Below are 23,659 nucleotides of genomic sequence, written 5' to 3' on the forward strand. Positions count from 1 at the left end.
ACATTGTTTACAAACAATGGGGTAAAACAAGCATTATTTTGGGAATTTTTGGCACTTATTGGTAGATGGGTAAAAATATATTCCTTTGAGCATGGTGAAGTTATTAATTACACTTTGGATGGTGTATCCAAAGTGGGGGGCGGCAGGTACCCTAGTGGTTAGAGCGTTGGGCCAGTAACTGAAACGTTGCTAGTTCGAATCCCTGAGCTGATAAGGTAAAACTGTCATTCTGCCACCGTCATTGTAAATAAGAATTTGTTCTTAACTGACTTGCCTAGTTAAATAAAAAATAAAATCAATACACCCAGTCACTACAAAGAGGAAGGAAACTGTTCAGGGATTTCACCATGAGGCCAATGGTGACTTTATAACAAGTTCAGTCTGCTTTCCAACAGGCACTGGGAGACAAATGCACCTTTCAGCAGGACAATAACCTAAAACACAATGCCAAATATACACTGGAGTTGCTTACCAAGATGACATTGAATGTTCCTGAGTGACCTAGTTACAGTTTTGTCTTAAATTGGCTTGAAAATCTATGGCAAGACTTGAAAATGTCTTGCCATAGAGAGAGTTATCCCGGTTCACCTTCCAACAGGTCAACAACCCTAAGCACACAGCCAAGACAATGCAGAGGTGACTCCGGGACAAGTCTCTGAATGTCCTTGAGTGGCCAAGCCAGAGCTCGGACTTGAACATCTCTGGAGAAACCTGAAAATAGCTGTGCAGCAACGCTCCCCATCCAACCTGACAGAGTTTGAGAGGATCTGCAGAGAAGAATGAAAGAAGCTCCACAAATACAGGTTTTCCAAGCTTGTAGTGTCATACCCAAGAAGACTCGAGGATGTAATCACTGCCAAAGGTGCTTCAACAAAGTATTGAGTAAAGGGTCTGAATACTTATGTAAATGTGATATTTCAGTTTATTATTTTTTATAAATTAGCAAACATTTTTAAAAACCTGTTTTTGCTTTGTCATTATGGGGTATCGTGTATAGATTGATGAGTGGGAAAAAAAACAATTTAATACATTTTAGAATAAGGCTGTAAAGTAACAAAACGTGCAAAAAGTCAAGGGGTCTGAATACTTTCCGAAGGCACTGTATGCAAACATAATTTAAAACATATTTGTGAAAAAGCAATATGTTTAAGCTTTACAGGATAGTTTCCTTTATAAACATACTTGTTATCTTCTGTTCAAAGAGGAATTTAGCGTTAAATGAGTGTACTCTACACCATAGATCCATGGGTCTAGGTATCAGGCTCGAACCATAGATCTAGGTATCAGGCTCGAAGGCGCTATTGGACTGCCCTCTCCTGGGGCTGGGGGTCAGTGGTTTGCTGTCTGCAGCCTTGGTTTTCCTCTTGGTAGATGATGATTCTGGGACATCAGGGTCAGAGGATGTGGCTGGTGGTGGGGATGACGGAGCTTTGAACTTCTTCACTAACTTTTTTGTTTTCTTCTTCACTCTTTTAGATACACAGAAAACAGCCCAAAATGTTGAAAGTGATTGAACAATTACTAAAACCATTTACACTATGTATTTAACCTTAATTATCTAGAATAACGTATAGGCTATTATGTATCTAGTGTAACATACTAAGCTATAACGTATCTAGTAAGTACATTTTCTTCCCATTTTCTCACTATGTGGTTAGGAGATGTGTACACAGTACATTTAAACAACAGGATGATATCAGGACTGCTGTGACCTATGAGGACTGTTGCTGTGAGGAAGAGGACTGATGGACTGTTGCTGTGACTTATGAGGACTGTTATGAGGACTGTTGCTGTGAGGAAGGGAGGGACTGTTGCTGTGAGGAAGAGGGGGACTGTTGCTGTGAGGAAGAGGACTGTTGCTGTGAGGAAGAGGACTGTGCGGAAGAGGGATGTGCGGAAGAGGGCTGTTGCTGTGAGGAAGAGGGCTGTTGCTGTGAGGAAGAGGGCTGTTGCTGTGAGGAAGAGGACTGTTGCTGTGAGGAAGAGGACTTACTTGGTGGCAGCAGGCTGCTCAGGGTCTGTGTCCAGCTCAGAAATGAACTTGAGTTCACCAGAGACAACAGTAGCAGACACCTGTGAGTGGAGGGACAGGAAATAAGAAGAGAGGGGACAAGGAAATGATTAGTCCAGTAATTCATATAACCTTTGTTACCTGATGGAGAGGGGATGTCTGGGTAAAAAATAATCACCGTGCTACATCACAACCAGGAGACCCTTTAGCTACGTCACACAACGATCGCTGAAACAGAACCCACTGTCTCCTTACCTTGGTAGGCGTCAACCTCTCATCTGATAGGTCAGTCCGTTCGGACAGGGCAGACTGTGGCTCTAGGGCCTGAGACAGCTCCTCCTTGTAATTCCCTGGGATTGTGAGATGAAAAGTGTCTGCTGAGTGCATATACTTGTTTGAATGTAGAACAGATATAACACTCTACTTACGCTCTTCCACAACATAGGTAGCTGGGAGGTATCCATGCTGTCCGTTAGCCAGCAGGCCAAACCACCTGTTGTCTTTGTAGAGCACACGGATGGCGTCACCACACGGTACAGTTAACTCATCTGACCGGTGGGCACTGTAGTCATACAAAGAGACAACCTGACAGAGAGAGAACAAATTTAAAAGGATTTAAGAATTATTGACCATGGTGGTAAAATAACTGATTATGTTAAATTTGTCATATTTGATTTTTGGGCACAGTATGTTCTTGTAATAAAAACATCAACTTACCGTTTGATGAACTGGTACCAAAGAATCTGCTTCTACTCTAATGGCTGTAGACAGATGATCAGATAAGCTCTGAAGGAAGAAAGGGAGCTTTTATAGACTTCAATTACATATTAAACTTCATGCATTACTGTCTCTTTCAAATAGATAAATATTCAGTCCACAAGACTACAATGAAGTTACCCAATAAAATACACATGAAAGGAAGCAAAGAGAAAAGCATGAATGGCTGCCAAATATAACATTATAATAATGCCTTACTGTCTGTAGCCTGTGAGATGGAGCTCTTCTTAGACGCTCGCCCACTGGGCGGAAACCAGCTGCAAACAGAGAAGAAAAAGTGAAAAAAGTAATGCCATTTTAATATATTAAATCTTAGATAAAACTCAAAGCATACATAAATCGTAGAGGCAACAGACACAAGTGAAGACAAGGAGAGGCCCATCTTGGTCTTTATGTACAGTGTACATGCTGCTCTGTAAGGTCCTGAACAGGTCTAGTGAGTCTGGAAATGCTCTGTTTTGGTCATTCTTCCCCTTGTTGTTGGAATGTCTGGCCAAAGCTCTCATTCTGCAAGAATGGGTCTTAAGCTCATTTGGTTAAACTGACCCTAATTGTTACAAGTTATTGACGACACAGTAGTTCACAGAGCTGCTTAGATTCATAGACCTGTAGCAGTACAATCTGACTCTTCCGCTTCATCTGCATTGACATGGAAACACTTGACAGTTGAAAACAATATTGTGGAAGCTCCTCTTTAGGCTGGCTTCCACCTGTTCAGTACTTTCAGATCAAGGATCAGTGCAATGGAGGCCAGGAGGTGAGGAGTGGACAGATCTTTTTAGAGAAAGGGCCTGTCTGGAGCCACTGACGGTTCTGGGATGTGAGGGTTGACTGGGGGATGAACTGACCTCCAAGGGAACCAGACAGCTGCAGTTTGGAATGTGGTGGCAGGAGGGACGGAGAAGGCAGGGTCGAGTTCAGGTCCATCTGGAAGAATAAAAATAAGAATAATTTAATTGTCCATTTCCTTGTAATATAGTTAATAAAACATCAAAATGCAGTACTGAACAAATTCTGTTTGGTGTAAATGCATGAAGTGTGGTGTCAACATACACTACATGACCAAGAGTATGTGGACACCTGCTCGTCGAACATCTCATTCCAAAATCCCTGATGTACATGTCCCTGTAGCTCAGTTGGTAGAGCATGGTGTTTGCAACACCAGGGTTGTGGGTTCGATTCCCACGGGGGGCCAGCACAGAAAAAAAAATGTATGAAATGTATGCATTCACTACTGTAAGTCACTCTGGATAAGAGTGTCTGCTAAAATGTAAAAATGTATGTCCTCTTGCTGTTGTGCACCGGGACCTCCCACTTCTCTTTCTATTCTGGTTAGAGCCAGTATGCGCAGTTCTGTGAAGGGAGTAGTACACAGCGCTGTACGAGATCTTCAGTTTATTGGCAATTTCTCACATGAAATAGTCTTAATTTCTCAGAACAAGAATAGACTGACGAGTTTCTGAAGAAAGTGCTTTGTTTCTGGCCATTTTGAGCCTGTCATCGAACCCACAAATGCTGATGCTCCAGATACTCAACTAGTCTAAAGGCCAGATTTATTGCTTCTTTAATCAGGACAACAGTTTTCAGCTGTGCTAACATAATTTCAAAAGGGTTTTCTAACGATCAATTAGCCTTTTAAAATGATTAACTTGGATTAGCTAACACAACGTACCATTGGAACACAGGAGTGATGGTTGCTGATAATGGGCCTCTGTACATCTATGTAGATATTTCATAAAAGAATCACCTGTTTCCAGCTACAATAGTCATTTACAACATTAACAATGTCTACACTGTATTTCTGATCAATTTGATACTATTTTAATGGACCCAAAAAATTGCTTTTCTTTCAAAACAAGGACATTTCTAAGTGATCTCAAACATTTGAACGGTAGTGTTGGAATCATGTAGTAACCAAAAAAGTGTTAAACAAATCCAAATATATTTTACATTTTTCAAAGTACCTACCCTTTGCCTTGATGACAGCTTTGCACACTCTTGGCATTCTCTCAACCAGCTTCATGAGGTAGTCACCTGGAATGCATTTCAATTAACAGGTGTGCCTTGTTAAAAGCTAATTTGTGTAATGTCTTAATGCGTTTGAGCCAATTAGTTGTGTTGTGACAAGGTAGGGGTGGTATACAGAAGATAGCCCTATATGGGCTTTATTTTTATTCATTATTCACTGTATATTTATTCCTCGTAACATTTTTTTATTTTAGATCTCTGTGTTGTTGGAAAAGGACCCGTAAGGAAGCATTTCACTGTTAGTCTACACTTGTTGTCTACGAAGCAGGTGACAAAAACCTTTTATTTTATTTGCACAGTGCACAAACACCCCCTAGAGGAGGAATGTGGATATGACATCAAGCCATTATATAGTGACAACACATACACAAATAATTAAATATTCTACGCATCAGCGTAATCAAGGTTCCACACCTCTCTTTCCCAGGCAGGGTGTATTTGAGGTGCCGTCGGAGGAGGTAGACAGCAGACTCCGGTCGTCTCTGGACCAGCAGAGATCATACACAATACTGAGGTAGCCGTTGAAGGCAGCCAACACCTTTCCTGAAGGAATCTCATACATTGAGAAAAAAACAAAACAAAGAATTAGATGATACTTCAATAATACCGCTAATACACAGAAATCTCATCAGCCCTTCAATGGGAAAATGCACTTTGCAGCAAAACACTTGACAGATATCGCAGCAGTAACTAAGGAGGGCAGGCTTTGCAGGTGGTCAATTCAGCTTTAGATCGCAAGAATAACAAGTAAAGTAGATTGGCACGTCTATCTAAATACAGAATGCAGTAGAGAAGGGTGAGGCTTAGAGAGAGATCTGATGAGTGGATAAAGTTTTACATATGATAGGGAAAGCATATCTGTCAGCACACGCAGCAGCCGGCCTCCTGCCGTTGTGGGAGAAGCGCACGGTAAAACAACCCATCTGACCACCACGGAACGACAGCATGGGCTTATTGGGGATCCGGCACACCTACAACACAAATACAACTTCATCAAATAACACAACTGAAGACAATTAATGGCATTTTCTGGCAAACACAGAACCCAGCAAACACGCAACCACCACAGAAAATGGTGTTAATGTTGTCTCAAAGTTGTGTTTCTCAACGTACCATCACGACTTGAGAAGAACAATTGGACAACACTTGAGTTGGGAAGCAGTTGGATACTGTTAGATACTAAAACAAAGAACGGAGATAGAACATGATGCTTACAACAGAGATTCTCCTCCAGCGGAGCGGCACAGGCTTGTTGTCCACAGGTTGTGTGTCGTTTCTCCTGGTGATCTCACTCTGCAGCTCGGACCAAACCACAGCTCACTCCTTGGCATACAGAAAAGGAACTGCTGATGGATAAAGATTGGATTTCTTCTACTACTACTACTACTACTTCTACCAATCCTGTACTAATAAATTGCTATTATACTCAATCTTGTTAGTATTATAAGCATTATCACGTCATAGTAATGGTAGTTTTGTTAAAGCAGATATGTACATGATCGGGTAGTTTAAGGCCGTTTGCAGTGATGTAAAGGGTGGATGTGTATCTGTTACGGGGGTCTCCAGCAGTCTACCACCTCCATGGTCTTGTCTCGTCTCTTGCTCCTGGGAGGAGGACAAAACAGCTGTGGATGCAGTTTACTGTCGATATGCCGCACACACTTAGTACCCACAAGCTGCAGGGGACGGTGGTGTAGAAACAGATTGTTACAAGTAGAGGTTTTTATCTTCAATAATGGATGAGCACATTGTTATTCATAACTGCCTGCCAAAAATATTTCTAAATGCATTACCTTTAGAAACGCATTACCTGTCTTCCCCGTAGCTCAGTTGGTAGAGCATGGTGTTTGCAACACCAGGGTTGTGGGTTCGATTCCCACGGGGGGCCAAGTACGAAGAAAAAAAAAAAAAAATGTATGAAATGAAAATGAAATGTATGCATTCACTACTGTAAGTCGCTCTGGATAAGAGCGTCTGCTAAATGACTAAAATGTAAAATGTAAAAATGTAGAAACGCCCAGGCGATTTTTCGAAAGCCTTGTTTATGTTTGTTGACATCAACATTGGCTCTGGCTTCCTCCGTGGTCATGAAATCCAGGACCTGAAATATTTGTCCAGGGACCCAATCATATGCTAGAAAAACAGGTATCATCTTATCAGGTGAATGATAATGGCAAGGAGACATAATTAACATTTTAAAATGAATAGATAAAATAAAATGAACCTCCCCACATAATTTTTTTCTTTTCTTTTATTTAACCAGGAAGGGCACATTGAGATTTGAAATCTCTTTTTCAAGAGCATCCTGGCCAAGATAGGCAGCACCTAGTCATTACACAATTACAGACAGACAACATGAAAAACTACAGGTCATCTAACATTTTAATTAAAAGAGGAAGTGTAAACTTTAACATAGCCTATTAGCTAGAAAGGTAACTCCAAACACATTTTCGCTAAGAGCAGGTGTTTAGCTGGGTAAACAAGGGTTAGCCATGTGTTTGCGGTGCTTTTTCAAAGCCTGTGTCAGATACTCCAGTGAGTGTAATTTGCGCAATATTATGAGTTAAGAAATAAAGTTGACATCATTAGAAATAATATATTATTCTATTTTCTACTGTAGGTAGGCCTATGTCATTTAAAACGTGTTTATTCTATTGTCGCTAGCGATATTCATAAAAACATTGAAATAAAACAATTGACACTGTTTGTGAAATATACATTTTTGTGGAGCCCCTGCAGTACCTCCACGGATCCCTGGTTGAATACCCTTCATTTAAGAAACAATCTTTTTAAAATGACCTTATGGAAAAACGTCAGATTTTGAGTTAACATCTGGTGGATGCTTCATGTGTGTCAAGCTTCCCCCACATGCTCAGGCATGGGGGGGAAGAGGAGGAAGGCCCCAAAAATTGCCAAAGACTCCAACCACCCAAGTCATTCTTACCTCAAAAAAGAGCATCACTCTAGGGCCTTCATTGTTACTCTGGAGTAAATATACAAAGTGCTCATTGAAGTTGATCTGCTCCTCCCACTCTGGAATGGTTGATTGGTTCTTCTTGAAGTCAAAAGGCTGGAAAGATTTGCTCTACACTCTCCTGCTCGTAGAATGACGAGACCGGTGCGGTGACTGTAAAATACGGAGAGAGAGAGGGACACAAAAAACAATTTGTTCAAAATTCTCACCATCAGTTTTTAAGTTTGTTGTCATGGCAACATGTAGCAAACAACTAGCCTGGTCCCAGATCATTTTGTTCTGTCAACTGCTATGGTCATTGTCATTGAATTCCAATGGTAATTGTTTGGCAAAGTCAGCACAAACATATCTGGACCACAAAGCTAGTAACAGCAACACCCACAATTAACAAATTCATTTCTCACCTGTCCTCTTTTTTCACATACTGCTGGGTCATCTCGTCGATGACGTGGATCTTGACCATGGGGTGTGAAACCAGCAGGGTCAGTCTTCAGGGGGTATATACTCCCAGGACCAGGCTGTAATCAAAGTCTGGTCTCCCTGGAGTATCAGCAGTCTCTTTATCACTCACATCCCCCCAGACCCTCTTTTAGGCTGCTACTCTCTGTTTATCATTTATGCATACTCACTTTAACTATACATTCATGTACATACTACCTCAATTAGTCCAAATAACCGGTGCCTGTATATAGCCTCGCTACAGTCATAGCCTCGCTACTGTATATAGCCTCGCTACTGTATATAGCCTCACTACTGTATATAGCCTCGCTACTGTTATTATTCACTGTCTTTTTACTGTTGTTTTTATTTCTTTACTTATCTATTGTTCACCTAATATGTATTTTTTACTTAAAAATTGCACTGTTGGTTAGGGCTTGTAAGTAAGCATTTCACTATAAGGTCTACACCTGTTGTAGTCGGCGCACGTGACAAATAAACTTTAATTTGATCCTTCACCAATAAAACTACTAAAACCTCAGAAAATAAGTGTTACTGAATGTTGTTATCATGTTATTCACCTTTAGCCTCTCTAGGGGGTGTGGGACGCTACCGTCCCACCTGGCCAACATCCAGTGAAATTGCAGAGCACCAAATTCAAAAACATAAATACTCATTATAAAAATTCATAAAACATACAAGTGTTATACATCGGTTTAAAGATTAACTTCTTGTTAATCCAACCACGGTGTCAGATTTCAAAAAGGCTTTACGGCGAAAGCATACCATACGATTATCTGAGAACAGCGCCCAGAAGACAAATCATTACAAACAGTTACCAGCCAAGTAGAGGAGTTACACAAGTCAGAAATAGTAATAAAATAATCACTTACCTTTGATGATCTTCGCATGGTTACACTCACAAGACTCCCATTTACTCAATAAATGTTTGTTTTGTTTGATAAAGTCCCTCGTTATATCCAAAAAACGTTTTGTTTGCGCGTTTTGTTCAGTAATCCACAGGCTCAAAGGCAGTCACAACAGACAGACAAAAAATACGAAAAGCATCAGTAAAGTTCGTAGAAACATGTCAAACGATGTTTATAATCAATCCTCAGGTTGTTTTTAGTCATAATAATCAATAACATTTTAACCGGACAAAAGCTTCGTCAATATAAAAGGAAAACAAGAAAGGCGTGCTCTCGGCTGCACGCAAGAAAAACCTCTGGGACACTGAATGGTCCACTCATTCAAAGTGGTCTTACTCCCTCATTTTTCAGAATAGAAGCCTGAAACAATTTCTAAAGACTGTTGACATCTAGTGGAAGCCATAGGAAGTGCAATTTGAGTCCTAAGTCAATGGATACTGTAATGGCATTCAATAGCATAAATAAAATCCCACTTCCTGGATGGATTTTTATCAGGTTTTCGCCTGCCATATCAGTTCTTTTATACTCACAGACATTATTTTAACAGTTTTGGAAACTTTAGAGTGTTTTCTATCCAAATCTACCAATTATATGCATATCCTACCTTCTGGGCCTGAGTAGCAGGCAGTTTACTTTGGGCACGCTTTCATCCGGAGGTGAAAATAGTGCCCCCTACCCTAGTGAAGTTAAAGTAAAACAGAGTATTTGTACTTCCTTACCTTCGTTCAATAGTATCACACTAACTAATGTTATTGAAGATAGCAAAAATGACATCACACCAACTTTACAAGAACAGCGTAACCACAATATTCCTAACGGTTCATAATGCAGGTTGTATGACCCGGTGAATGTTTACAGCGTAACCACATTATTCCTAACGGTTCATAATGCAGGTTGTATGACCCGGTGAATGTTTACAGCGTAACCACATTATTCCTAACGGTTCATAATGCAGGTTGTATGACCCGGTGAATGTTTACAGCGTAACCACATTATTCCTAACGGTTCATAATGCAGGTTGTATGACCCGGTGAATGTTTACAGCGTAACCACATTATTCCTAACGGTTCATAATGCAGGTTGTATGACCCGGTGAATGTTTACAGCGTAACCACATTATTCCTAACGGTTCATAATGCAGGTTGTATGACCCGGTGAATGTTTACAGCGTAACCACATTATTCCTAACGGTTCATAATGCAGGTTGTATGACCCGGTGAATGTTTACAGCGTAACCACATTATTCCTAACGGTTCATAATGCAGGTTGTATGACCCGGTGAATGTTTACAGCGTAACCACATTATTCCTAACGGTTCATAATGCAGGTTGTATGACCCGGTGAATGTTTACAGCGTAACCACATTATTCCTAACGGTTCATAATGCAGGTTGTATGACCCGGTGAATGTTTACAGCGTAACCACATTATTCCTAACGGTTCATAATGCAGGTTGTATGACCCGGTGAATGTTTACAGCGTAACCACATTATTCCTAACGGTTCATAATGCAGGTTGTATGACCCGGTGAATGTTTACAGCGTAACCACATTATTCCTAACGGTTCATAATGCAGGTTGTATGACCCGGTGAATGTTTACAGCGTAACCACATTATTCCTAACGGTTCATAATGCAGGTTGTATGACCCGGTGAATGTTTACAGCGTAGCCACAATATTCCTAACAGTTCATAATGCAGGTTGTATGACCCGGTGAATGTTTACAGCGTAACCACATTATTCCTAACGGTTCATAATGCAGGTTGTATGACCCGGTGAATGTTTACAGCGTAACCACATTATTCCTAACGGTTCATAATGCAGGTTGTATGACCCGGTGAATGTTTACAGCATAACCACATTATTCCTAACGGTTCATAATGCAGGTTGTATGACCCGGTGAATGTTTACAGCGTAGCCACAATATTCCTAACAGTTCATAATGCAGGTTGTATGACCCGGTGAATGTTTACAGCGTAACCACATTATTCCTAACGGTTCATAATGCAGGTTGTATGACCCGGTGAATGTTTACAGCGTAACCACATTATTCCTAACGGTTCATAATGCAGGTTGTATGACCCGGTGAATGTTTACAGCGTAACCACATTATTCCTAACGGTTCATAATGCAGGTTGTATGACCCGGTGAATGTTTACAGCGTAACCACATTATTCCTAACGGTTCATAATGCAGGTTGTATGACCCGGTGAATGTTTACAGCGTAGCCACATTATTCCTAACGGTTCATAATGCAGGTTGTATGACCCGGTGAATGTTTACAGCGTAACCACATTATTCCTAACGGTTCATAATGCAGATTGTATGACCCGGTGAATGTTTACAGCGTAACCACATTATTCCTAACGGTTCATAATGCAGGTTGTATGACCCGGTGAATGTTTACAGCGTAACCACATTATTCCTAACGGTTCATAATGCAGGTTGTATGACCCGGTGAATGTTTACAGCGTAACCACATTATTCCTAACGGTTCATAATGCAGGTTGTATGACCCGGTGAATGTTTACAGCGTAACCACATTATTCCTAACGGTTCATAATGCAGGTTGTATGACCCGGTGAATGTTTACAGCATAACCACATTATTCCTAACGGTTCATAATGCAGGTTGTATGACCCGGTGAATGTTTACAGCGTAGCCACAATATTCCTAACAGTTCATAATGCAGGTTGTATGACCCGGTGAATGTTTACAGCGTAACCACATTATTCCTAACGGTTCATAATGCAGATTGTATGACCCGGTGAATGTTTACAGCGTAACCACATTATTCCTAACGGTTCATAATGCAGGTTGTATGACCCGGTGAATGTTTACAGCATAACCACATTATTCCTAACGGTTCATAATGCAGGTTGTATGACCCGGTGAATGTTTACAGCGTAACCACATTATTCCTAACGGTTCATAATGCAGGTTGTATGACCCGGTGAATGTTTACAGCGTAGCCACATTATTCCTAACGGTTCATAATGCAGGTTGTATGACCCGGTGAATGTTTACAGCATAACCACATTATTCCTAACGGTTCATAATGCAGATTGTATGACCCGGTGAATGTTTACAGCATAACCACATTATTCCTAACGGTTCATAATGCAGGTTGTATGACCCGGTGAATGTTTACAGCGTAGCCACAATATTCCTAACGGTTCATAATGCAGATTGTATGACCCGGTGAATGTTTACAGCATAACCACATTATTCCTAACGGTTCATAATGCAGATTGTATGACCCGGTGAATGTTTTCTCTTTTCACCCACCTTGTTTTAATTTTCTTCTTTTTTTGCCTTTTGGATTTTAAAGATTCTACTCCGTCCTCCTCGTCGTGGTTCTCTTGGCTCTTCTCCTTGGACCTCATCCTCTCAGTGATGTCCTCGGACTGGCGATTCTGCAGATCTTCTACCATACTGTAAAGCGAGACAGAATTGATTATCATCTTTATTTTCCATGGTATTAGTTTCAACTTTCAAGTTTTAATGTCACATGCACAAATGCCTTTCTTGTTAACTCAAAACCAAACAATGCAATAGCAAGTAATTTAGGCCTATAGCCTGGTCCCAGATCTGTTTGTGCTGTATAGTCAACTCTTATGGACATTGTCATGCCAAAAATATGACCATAAGGGTTGACCATAAGGTTTTGCTAAGATAGCACAAACACATCTGGGACTATGCTAGGTCTTTTACAGCAGGAGTTCTCAAAGTGGTACTTTTTTATTTTTTACATATATCATTTTTATGAATATTACTAATAACAACAGATTCAACACATTTTGGCCAAGGATCTGTGGAATAAGTTTAGAGTGTGTGATACAATAAAATGTATTATTATTATTAATTTACAATTAATATGTTCTTAACCCTGGGCAACATGGGCCTGGGAAGCTCACAGGGATATTGGTATCCACAGTACCAATTATTCTAAATGCATTGTAAATTAAGCTTTAAAATTGCAGTTTTCTCTCTGCCTCATGGAAAAAGTTGTAGAATTGCAGGATATTAGCGTTAAAGCTGCAACAACAACAAAAATCTATCTGCCCCATGACAAAATGTGTAGAATTACAGGAAATTAGCTTGAAAACCTCTACATGTTCCTTCCCAGGGCCTGAGACTTGGTTCCATGCGCTGCCGAAGTCATAGTTAAACTCCTTGTATGCTATTTTTATCTCACTAGAGTTGTGTTCTGATTATGAGGGGGTCCCTGATGAATTTGCTATCACAAAAGTTGTCCCCGTCCCCCAAAATTTGGAGAATACCTTCTTTACTGCTTCCTTACAGGTTCATGCAAACCTCACTGGAGTTATGAAAGTTTATCCTGCAAGACTTCTACACACCTCGTCTCCCTCTCAGGATCCAACGACGACCTCAGCTTGTTCTTCTTCTTTGCACCTTCATTGTTTAATGTTACTGCTTCCTGAGGGGCAGCGTTGGTCTTGTCCGTTGTTGACTTCTTGTGTACAGTTTTCTTCACGGTAGCCATCTCCTCTTCCTGTACCATCTGCTACTGGTACTCATGGAGTAACTCATCCTTGTGTTCCAACGCAGCCCCACTCTTGGCCCCAGACACCTCCAACTCTCCTCTTTATTATTCTTTCTCCTATGTATATTCCCAGGGTCTTCCGACTCCAAGGAGGCCTTGGATTTGGCTGTTTTGGCATTTCCAGCAGTATTGTCAGTCTGGTCGATCTAAATGATCTAAGTGTCCTCCTGCTGCACTGAGGCTGGAGGCAACTCCCTTTAACTCTTCCTCTTTCCTTTGGTTGGTTGCTCCTTCTCCTAGTCCTGGTTCCCATTGTTGTTGTTGACCTTCTCTGCTACCTCCCTCTCCCTGAGCTTGTTCTTGGTGAAACAAGGGCTGCCCTGGTCAGGGTCATAAGTGTTCTGTAACTTTGTATTTGACCAGTCTGCAACCTGCCTAGCCAGTACATCTTGACCACATAGGTTAGGCCTACTCAACTGATGAAAGACAAACATAGATAGCTAGCTAGTTATCTTCTTTGCAAAAAGCTGTAGCTAACCGTCTGGCTAGCTGACCGTTACAGTATAGCTAACGTTAGCTAGCTGATAACGTTAGCTAATCAGCTAAATGAATCTGGCTGTCTTGCAATATTGTTTATTTAAGTGAATGGACATGTAAACTAACATCGACAACCTGTAAAACATATCATTGGCCACCATACGTGAGTGTTATTGTGACCCCCGACACCGGCTCCGTTGCGATGGTTTCCAAAACAACAACAGCGAGGAAAGAAATATTGTGGATGACGTTTCAGTTGTGGTCTTTGATTTGATTTCACCATTTAAAACAATGTCACTTTTTCAGATTTAATGTTTCCCTGGAGATTACATTTGAAAAGAATCCAAGATATTGCACATATATTTTTTGTTTCGTTGTTGTAATATATATATATAAGCTTTAAAGTGTTCTGTATGTATATGTGTATATGTATATATATATGTATATCTATGTATATTTTACAACAAACAAAAACATATATAGACAAAAACAATAGACAATTTAACATTTACATACATACATTTCAACATAAATTACACGTTTTCATCAGTCATTATTACCCATATCTGAATCTACTCAGCAGAACTCTACTTTCAAAAGCAATGAATTAATAGCAAAACTCATATGCATTTATCTTTTATGTATTCACAATTTTGTATTTTAAGAAATGTTTAATCATATTTCGTTGTATATACATGCTCAGAATGAAACAAAGGACCATGCAGCCCACTGGGCGAGAACAATTATGTCACGTGGCGTCTTAAATTCTCCATTCACTTTACAGGTAATTAATGCCTTGGCAGGCAGGTAGGTGCATGTCTTTCTTTGTTCCACCTGAGACACGCAAATACATGGCTTGCGAAGAAACTACCACCTGAGCACTGCTACTGGAATTCAACGAATAAGTAACATATAGCCTATATAAATTGTATATTAACAATATATATGTTTTACTATAGTGAATGAATGTTGATTTCAATTTGCTTTGGAGATGGCCACCGGAATATGTGAGAAGTGTGCACAACTGCTAAAGGACTTCGTTGCTTATGTAAAGAGATTGTCATCTGAACTTGTACAGAAGATAACGGAGTGTATAAAGAACCTGTCAAGATGTAGCTGTCTGCGGAGGAAGAGAGCAACTGTTGCATCCTATATCTCAGAGCAGCACGAGAGACAGGCTGCTCGTGCACTACTGAACCACCTGGACACAGGTATTGGTATTCTAAATGGATGCGTAGTCGTGCCCACCAGTCGAATCAAAGTTTTAACTACACTGCTCAACCCAGTATTGTCTACAGGCATTAAATACATAGGAGCATCTGGAAATCATGGGTCAGCATCACAGGAGGTTGGTGGCACTTTAATTAGGGAGGACGGCTCGTGATAATGGCTGGAGCAGAATAGGTGGAATGGTATAAAATACATCAAACACGTGATTTCCATGTGTTTGATGTCATTCCATTTGCTCCGTTCCAGACATTATTATGAGCCGTCCTGACCCTTAGCAGCCTCCATCGGTCAACATTAATTTATTACAGGTCAGTCAAACACACCTCAGTCAGTGTACTGTATTTAAGTGTCATTTTAAGTAGCTTATTGTGTCATGTTCATATTTCAGACAGATTGTTATTAGAAAACGTTCTATCTCATTGTAATAGTCTACTGTTTTGTAGTGGCTGTGCAGTACAGGTCTCCCATCAGTTTATCTATTCTATTGTAGTTATATGCTTTGTGATGGAAGTGACCAGTATTATGAAAATGTCTGACCAAATGTTTTCCATGAGGGCAGGAAGATAACAATGGATTCCCCCTGTTACATGGAGGCAGCCAATAGGTCTGTAGGCAGAAAGCTATCCTGTACAGCCTATAACTCTCCATAGGTAGTTGAAAATAAAGGAACATGATTGGTGACACGATTGCCTCTCGTCCTGTCTTGTTGCAGTGGATTATCCTCTACCTGTTGCTCTCCTGGAGCCATACACAGCCCTACTGCTCTCTAATGATATGGAGGTACAGAGGATCACCACTCTGTCTCTGGTTCATCTGCTAGTGAAGAACAAAGGTATGTACACACAGACACACACACATGCACTGTCTCAAGGTTTAACACTACTATTGTCTTCCAGTGAGTAAGGAGCAGGTGATTGAGACAGGGATGCTGATGCCCCTGCTAGAGATGCTCCAGTCTGGGGACCCCACTGTCCAGTGTAACTCCTGTCAATGTATTGCCTCACTGGCCTCCTCAGGTTGGTGGACTAGTGTTTACGTTTGATTTGAACTATATTGATCCCCAGAGGAAATGTAGATGTCACTGGCTGAGACATTACAACATCACTACACAAGACAACCTACACACTTTATTGATCCCCAGCCAGTGACTAGATGTCGCTGGCTGAGACATAACAACACCACTACACACGAAGACATACACATTACAACATTAGTGCAACAAAGTGCTGGTGCTATTGTCAATGAATTTCTTGTTTACAATCGATTGGATCAGGTTTCTCAAAAGTTGCTTTCTCTGCAAACTGATTTACTCTCAGATAAGAAGCTAAGCACAACATGTATGATATCCCTGCTGAAAGATGTACACGGCTTCATTCTTGCTGGTTAATGAAAGGTGAAAGGCATGGTACATGTGGGACGTCGTGTTCCATGTATTCTAACCCAACATTCTATTCTAACCCAACATTCTATTCTAACCCAACATTCTATTCTAACCCAACATTCTATTCTAACCCAACATTCTATTCTAACCCAACATTCTATTCTAACCCAACCTTCTATTCTAACCCAACCTTCTATTCTAACTCAACCTTCTATTCTAACTCAACCTTCCATTCTAACCCAACATTCTATTCTAACCCAACATTCTATTCTAACCCAACATTCTATTCTAACCCAACATTCTATTCTAACCCAACATTCTATTCTAACCCAACATTCTATTCTAACCCAACATTCTATTCTAACTCAACCTTCTATTCTAACTCAACCTTCCATTCTAACCCAACATTCTATTCTAACCCAACATTCTATTCTAACCCAACCTTCTATTCTAACTCAACCTTCTATTCTAACTCAACCTTCCATTCTAACCCAACATTCTATTCTAACCCAACATTCTATTCTAACCCAACATTCTATTCTAACCCAACATTCTATTCTAACCCAACATTCTATTCTAACCCAACATTCTATTCTAACCCAACATTCTATTCTAACCCAACATTCTATTCTAACCCAACATTCTATTCTAACCCAACATTCTATTCTAACCCAACATTCTATTCTAACTCAACCTTCTATTCTAACTCAACCTTCCATTCTAACCCAACATTCTATTCTAACCCAACATTCTATTCTAACCCAACATTCTATTCTAACCCAACATTCTATTCTAACCCAACATTCTATTCTAACCCAACATTCTATTCTAACCCAACATTCTATTCTAACTCAACCTTCCATTCTAACTTAACATGACTCTGTTGTCCAAACTAGACATGACATTTAATCTGTATTTTTTTGTTGTTATTGCCTCACATTTATTTAGACTCAAACCGGGAAGCTATCGTGTCAGCTGAAGGGGTGATTCCACTACTGGTTTTAGCCAAGTCTTACGATCCCCGAGTCCAACAGAATGCAGTCTGTGCCCTTTTAAACCTCACACAGTCTGGTAGGTCTGCACAGAACTATGTCCACCAATACATAATGTACTGTACACCCTGCACTATGCACACATCTCAGGTTGCTGCCACATTCTGCGTTGTTGCTGTGTTGATATGACCACAGTGGGTGGAGTTCAAATGACACATTAGTTGGCTGTGATCTAATTGTTTGCTGACATTTCAAAACACGTGACGCGGGTCACTTAACCATTGAGTTCAATCAAGAATAGATAGATGGATGGATTTATTAATGTGGTCCCAACATAACCCTCATAACTAATTCCTAGACATACTGTACATCTCCATATCTGACCATTATTTTGTCTGCCTTCTTTTGCCTTTCCATTAATCTTGCATTACATTAGCCTTCATTGCTCTTCTTTTTAGAGAGGACGATGGGAGTGTTATGTCAAGAAGGAGCCATTCCTGTACTGGCACTTCTGTTGCAGTCCTCCAACTATGAGGTCCAGGTAAAACATCCACTGTCACTGTCTCTTGCCCTCAAGCCAAATATTGCTGTTTTAAAACCACATCAAAGTATCTATGTGCTGCAGTTTTTTAGTGGTTATTTGTTTAGAACAATAGTACGGTTATAGCATGATGACCGAGCGTGTGCTTATTTTGTCCCAGTGGTCTTCAGCCTGAACCTCTATTGTGCTCTGAACTGGACTGATATTCTGTCTGTATTTTAGTTCTACAGCTGCTCTGCCCTGAGCAATATAGCCACTGTCCCGGGCCATCATCCCAAAATGTTGGGCATTGGAGACCGTTTTTTGTTGAAGTCTCTGCTGACACTCATGTCCTCATCAGTGCAGAAGGTAATGGTTGGTCTTAAAGGGATACTTCGAGATTTTGGCATTCAGGCCCCATATCTACTCACACAGAGTCAGATGAAGTCATGGATACCATTTGTATGTCTCTGTGTCCAGTATGAAGGAAGTTAGAGGTAGTTTCGCCAGCCAATGCTAACTGGAGTTAACGCAATGCCTGGAAGTCTATGAATATCTACTAGTATGTCCAACAGATGTTACACTTTCACACTGAAATGTATTCTGTCATGAAATGTTTTCTTACTCAACCTTAGCCCAAATGTTTGTATTTTATTTCCAGAATGCATCCCAAGCTTGCAGATGCCTCCAAATCCTTTCAGGGAATGGTAATTCTAACGTTTAACCACAGAACACACTCTGTTAATGTTTTAGGCACATATTCAACACAGATTGTACAGAGCCTTGTGGATTGGATGCAGTGTTGTGCTTTGTTTTGTAGTTGTGACCCAGGAGCAGCTGATGTACCTGAACTGTGTGTTGCCTCTGAAGGCCCTGCTGTGCTCTGCTACTCCCCCTCTGACTGAGTCTGCTATAGCACTACTGTCTGAGCTAGCCACACACCAACCCAATAGAGTGAGATTTTTTAAACTAGATGTTGATGGGCGCAGCTGTAGCTTCAAGGTTAGAGAGGTGGGCTAGTATCTGTGAGAGTTGTTGGTTCGAATCCCAGGTTTGACATATCTGACAGGATTCTATCTATTATATAATGATGGTGGTGATTACAATCGATGTTATTTGTATCGGTGTTAGCAATCCGTATTCATTGTTTCCCTCTAGGAGGGCCTGGTGAATGAGGGCCTGGTACAGGTGATAGGGCAGCTGCTCCTCTGTCACAGATCCAGCTCCATCATCAACCACAGTGTTGTTACCATCACCAACCTCAGCAGCACCAGCGAGGGACAGCAGGTGATAACGGCTGCCATGTCGCTCACTCATTCACTCACTAGAATAGGAGGCGCTGTTCCAATGTCCACACTACCATATTACGTAGAATGCATGCCCATAACATTGCTTCATTCTTACTGGTCTGCTAGTATGGACATTGGAATGTAGATGTGGTTTCCATCTATATGCTCAGTCACATGTTAACCTTTATCAAACCTAGAATGGTCCTTTAAGATGAATATAGAGACACTGACCTGGTGATGTCATATGAATGCAGTGATTATTGGAAGCCATTTTAAATGCATTTTCATTCATGTGGACATGGGATGATCAAGCCTTGTGTTGTCTACAGGCTGTTATGGACAGCGAGTGTGTAACGGGTCTTCTCAAGGCCCTTGTGTCCAGTGTGACCTCAGAGGAGACCGTTCTGTGTGTCACTTCCTGTTTACATCACCTGACAAGCTGGGGTGAGAATACAAGCAATTCATAAACCAGTTTAAACTATGTCACCTCACCTCTATTACAACTTTTCTCTTTCCTTTTCAGACTTACTTCAGTCTCATTTGGCCACAAATATTACTCCTGAACATGTTTCAAGCCTGGTGAAGTTCTCTGCACAAATGGACAATCTAGAGCTGTCCTATAGGTCTGCTTCCATCATCAGCAAACTAAAGATGAATGGTAATATGCATGTATTTTGTTTGTTGTCTAGTCCCTTTATTTTATCTGTGACTAGCACAATGATTGATAGTGTAATACTTGCAATAATAAATAGATTTTCTCTTAAATGCTATACTGTCTGTATCAGCAAGATTGTCAGCAAGACATGTGTGCTCATACAGATGAGCTTTGTGATGTACATAAATTCACTGAAAATCCACACACTGTTATATTAATTAACAGTATTGCACTTTTCATGTTGCCTACTTTTGGCCAGCTAAAAGCCGAACCACCGATCAAGCAACATTATGGACTAAACGTTCAAATCCTGTTGCTGCAGGATTATTTTGCTTTTACAATATACAGTACCAGACAAAAGTTTAGACACACCTACTCATTCAAGGATTTTTCTTTATTTTTACTATTTCCTACATTGTAGAAGAATAGTGAAGACATCAAAACTATGAAATAACACATATGGAATCATGTAGTAACCCAAAAAGTGTTAAACAAATCAAAATATATTTAAAATTCTTCAAAGTAGCCACCCTTTGCCTTGATGACAGCTTTGCACACTCTCTCTCTTGCTCTCTTGCTCTCTCGCTCTGTGTCTTTCTCGCTCTGTCTCCTCTCAACCAGCTTCACCTGGAATGCTTTTCCAACAGTCTTGAAGGAGTTCCCACATATGCTGAACACTTGTTGGCTGCTTTTCCTTCACTCTGCGGTCCAAGTCATCCCAAACCATCTCAATTGGGTTGAGGTCGGGTGATTGTGGATGCCAGGTCATCTGATGCAGCACTCCATCACTCTCCTTGTTGGTCAACTAGCCCGTGCACAGCCTGGAGGTGTGTTGGGTCATTGTCCTGTTGAAAAACAAATGATAGTCCCACTAACTGCAAAGCAGATGGGATGACGTATCGCTGAAGAATGCTGTGGTAGCCATGCTGGTTAAGTGTGCCTTGAATTCTAAATAAATCACTGACAATGTCACCAGCAAAGCACCATCTCATGTCCTCCTCCATGCTTCACGGTGGGAACCACACATGTGGAGATCATCCATTCACCTACTCTGTGTCTCACAAAGACATGACGGTTAGAATCAAAAACCTCAAATTTGGACTCATCAAACCAAAGGACAGATTTCCACCAGTCTAATGTCCATTGCTCATGTTTCTTAGACCAAGCAAGTCTCTTCTTATTGGTGTCCTTTTGTAGTTGTTTCTTTGCAGCAATTCGACCATGAAATCCTGATTTCACACAGTCTCCTCTGAACAGTTGATGTTGAGATGTGTCTGTTACTTGAACTCTGTGAAGCATTTATTTGAACGTAGCAGCAGAGATAACTCTGGGTCTTTCTTTCCTGTTGCCGTCCTCGTGAGAGCCAGTTTCATCATAGTGCTTGATGGTTTTTGCGACAGCACTTGAAGAAACTTTAAAAGTTCTTGAAAATTTCTGCATTGACTGACCTTTATGTCTTAAAGTAATGATGGTCTGTCGTTTCTCTTTGCTTATTTGAGCTGTTCTTGCCATAATATGGACTTGGTCTTTTACCAAATAGGGCTATTTTTTGTATACCCCCCTACCTTGTCACAACACAACTGTTTGGCTCAGACGCACTAAGAAGGAAAGAAATTCCACAAATTAACTTTTAACAAGTTACACCTCTTAATTGAAATGCATTCCTCATGACTAACTCATGAAGCTGGTTGAGAGAATGCCAAGTGTGTGCAAAGCTGTCATCAATGTGTTATTTCATAGTTTTGATGTAGTTTTGATGTCTTCACTATTATTCTACAATGTAGAAAATAGTAAAAATAAAGAAACACCCTTGAATGAGTAGGTGTGTCTAAACTTTTGACTGGTACTGTAGGTCAAATTTAAGATCCTACATTTGTACATGCATTTTTTTCTTGTTGCTCATATATCATACAGAACATGTCATCCAACTACTGACGCCACACTATGCTGCCATCTCTGAATATCTCCTAATGTACCTCAAGAACCAGGAAGTGCGATTCCAACAGCTGAGTATTGTTACTCTATGCAACCTCAAGAAAGGTTGGTCATGGTTTTGTAACAACACTTTAACCAGTCATGATGTCTATGCCTAAAATAAGCACAAAAATGTGGTAATGTCAATAACACTACTTTCTAGTCAGTTATCCTGAGAAACATAAACTAAAGCGCATTAACATAAGCTCAGGTACATGCCGTTATAGTCAATGGCTTGTTGTTGTGTTATACTATGTAATGCTCTGCTCTGCTATGTCATGTTGTTCTTCAGACAGAGAGTTTTCAGTGCTGATGAGTGGTAGTGTGCTGGAGAAGCAGCTAAAAAGGGTGCATGCACAGACGGAGCAGACCAGGCAGTTACTGCAGGCGATTCAGATGCCTCCATCTTCCTGACCTGTCCACTGGAGCGCTCTCTGCTTCAGGACACGGACTGACACCTCTCTGCTTCAGGACACGGACTGACACCTCTCTGCTTCAGGACACGGACTGACACCTCTCTGCTTCAGGAGACGGACTGACACCTCTCTGCTTCAGGAGACGGACTGACACCTCTCTGCTTCAGGACACGGACTGACACCTCTCTGCTTCAGGACACGGACTGACACCTCTCTGCTTCAGGACACGGACTGACACCTCTCTGCTTCAGGATACGGACTGACACCTCTCTGCTTCAGGACACGGACTGAGATGTGGGACATGCATATCACTGTTTGAACTGACTTGCCATTACCTTTGAACCTGACACTGATTACTGTGTCGTGATTATGTTTGTAATGTTGTTGATAAGGCGTTTTTATTTTCTGAGTGATTACACCGTTGTGTTCTAAGCATTTACATCCATATTGCACTTGTAAACAGTGGGAAAAGAGGTATATTATATTTACATTTTTATACAGATTGAATGCTTTTTACAGTTGACAAACCATTATTTAATGCCACGTTCAGGTGCTAGTCGGAACTAGGAAACTTTACATTTCAGACTTCCTAACTGGTTGTAGTTATACACGTGCCGTGTTCAAGCAGTTAGCAAGTCGAACATTTCAGCGTTTCTTAGCACCTGAATGCGGCATTTATACAGCGTGTTTGGAAAGTATTCAGACCCATTGACTTTTTCACATTTTGTTACGTTACAGCCTTATGCTAAAATGGGTAAAAAATAATAATTATCCTCATCAATCTACACACAATAGCCCATAATGACGAAGCAAAAATGTTTTTTATACATTTTTGCAATTGTATCATTTTTTTTTTTTTTAAAGATCACATTTACGTAAGTATTCAGACCCTTTACTCAGTACTTTGTTGAAGTACCTTTGGCAGCGATTACAGCCTCTAGTCTTCTTGGGTATGACGCTGCAAGCTTGGCACACCTGTATTTGGGGAGTTTCTCCCATTCT

At 40.7% G+C, this 23,659-nt stretch overlaps 2 protein-coding genes and 1 pseudogene across 5 annotated transcripts; 1 reads left to right on the forward strand and 2 right to left on the reverse strand.

Annotated features, from left to right (window-relative positions):
* Positions 1-1,049: 1,049 nt before the first annotated feature.
* On the reverse strand, positions 1,050-4,791 carry LOC115162005 (uncharacterized). Its single transcript, XM_029712900.1, has 8 exons — positions 4,757-4,791; positions 3,637-3,715; positions 2,987-3,045; positions 2,729-2,797; positions 2,440-2,596; positions 2,267-2,361; positions 1,994-2,073; positions 1,050-1,469 (listed from the first exon to the last, which is right to left on the reverse strand). Exons 2-8 carry the CDS (start codon positions 3,713-3,715, stop codon positions 1,277-1,279), a joined length of 732 nt encoding a protein of 243 aa, XP_029568760.1. The 5' UTR covers positions 4,757-4,791; the 3' UTR covers positions 1,050-1,276.
* Positions 4,792-6,827: 2,036 nt separating this feature from the next.
* Positions 6,828-8,405, reverse strand: LOC115161774 (jouberin-like; annotated as a pseudogene).
* A 6,607-nt stretch (positions 8,406-15,012) lies between these two features.
* On the forward strand, positions 15,013-23,155 carry LOC115162006 (vacuolar protein 8). Of its 4 annotated transcripts, XM_029712904.1 has the most exons (14): positions 15,691-15,738; positions 15,990-16,034; positions 16,143-16,262; positions 16,327-16,446; positions 17,760-17,882; positions 18,262-18,344; positions 18,567-18,692; positions 18,985-19,030; positions 19,144-19,277; positions 19,482-19,610; positions 19,942-20,056; positions 20,136-20,270; positions 22,182-22,307; positions 22,534-23,155. In XM_029712904.1, the coding sequence occupies exons 3-14, from the start codon at positions 16,205-16,207 to the stop codon at positions 22,653-22,655; spliced, it is 1,317 nt and encodes a 438-aa protein (XP_029568764.1). In that variant the 5' UTR covers positions 15,691-15,738; positions 15,990-16,034; positions 16,143-16,204; the 3' UTR covers positions 22,656-23,155. The 4 variants fall into 4 exon arrangements, with proteins under 4 accessions (XP_029568761.1, XP_029568763.1, XP_029568764.1 ...); XM_029712901.1 differs by lacking the exons at positions 15,691-15,738; positions 15,990-16,034 and adding an exon at positions 15,013-15,411; XM_029712903.1 differs by having other exon boundaries at positions 15,682-16,034.
* The last annotated feature ends 504 nt before the right edge of the window (positions 23,156-23,659 follow it).

Source organism: Salmo trutta, chromosome 25 (genome assembly GCF_901001165.1).
Source record: "Salmo trutta chromosome 25, fSalTru1.1, whole genome shotgun sequence".
Taxonomy (NCBI): Eukaryota; Metazoa; Chordata; class Actinopteri; order Salmoniformes; family Salmonidae; genus Salmo; species Salmo trutta.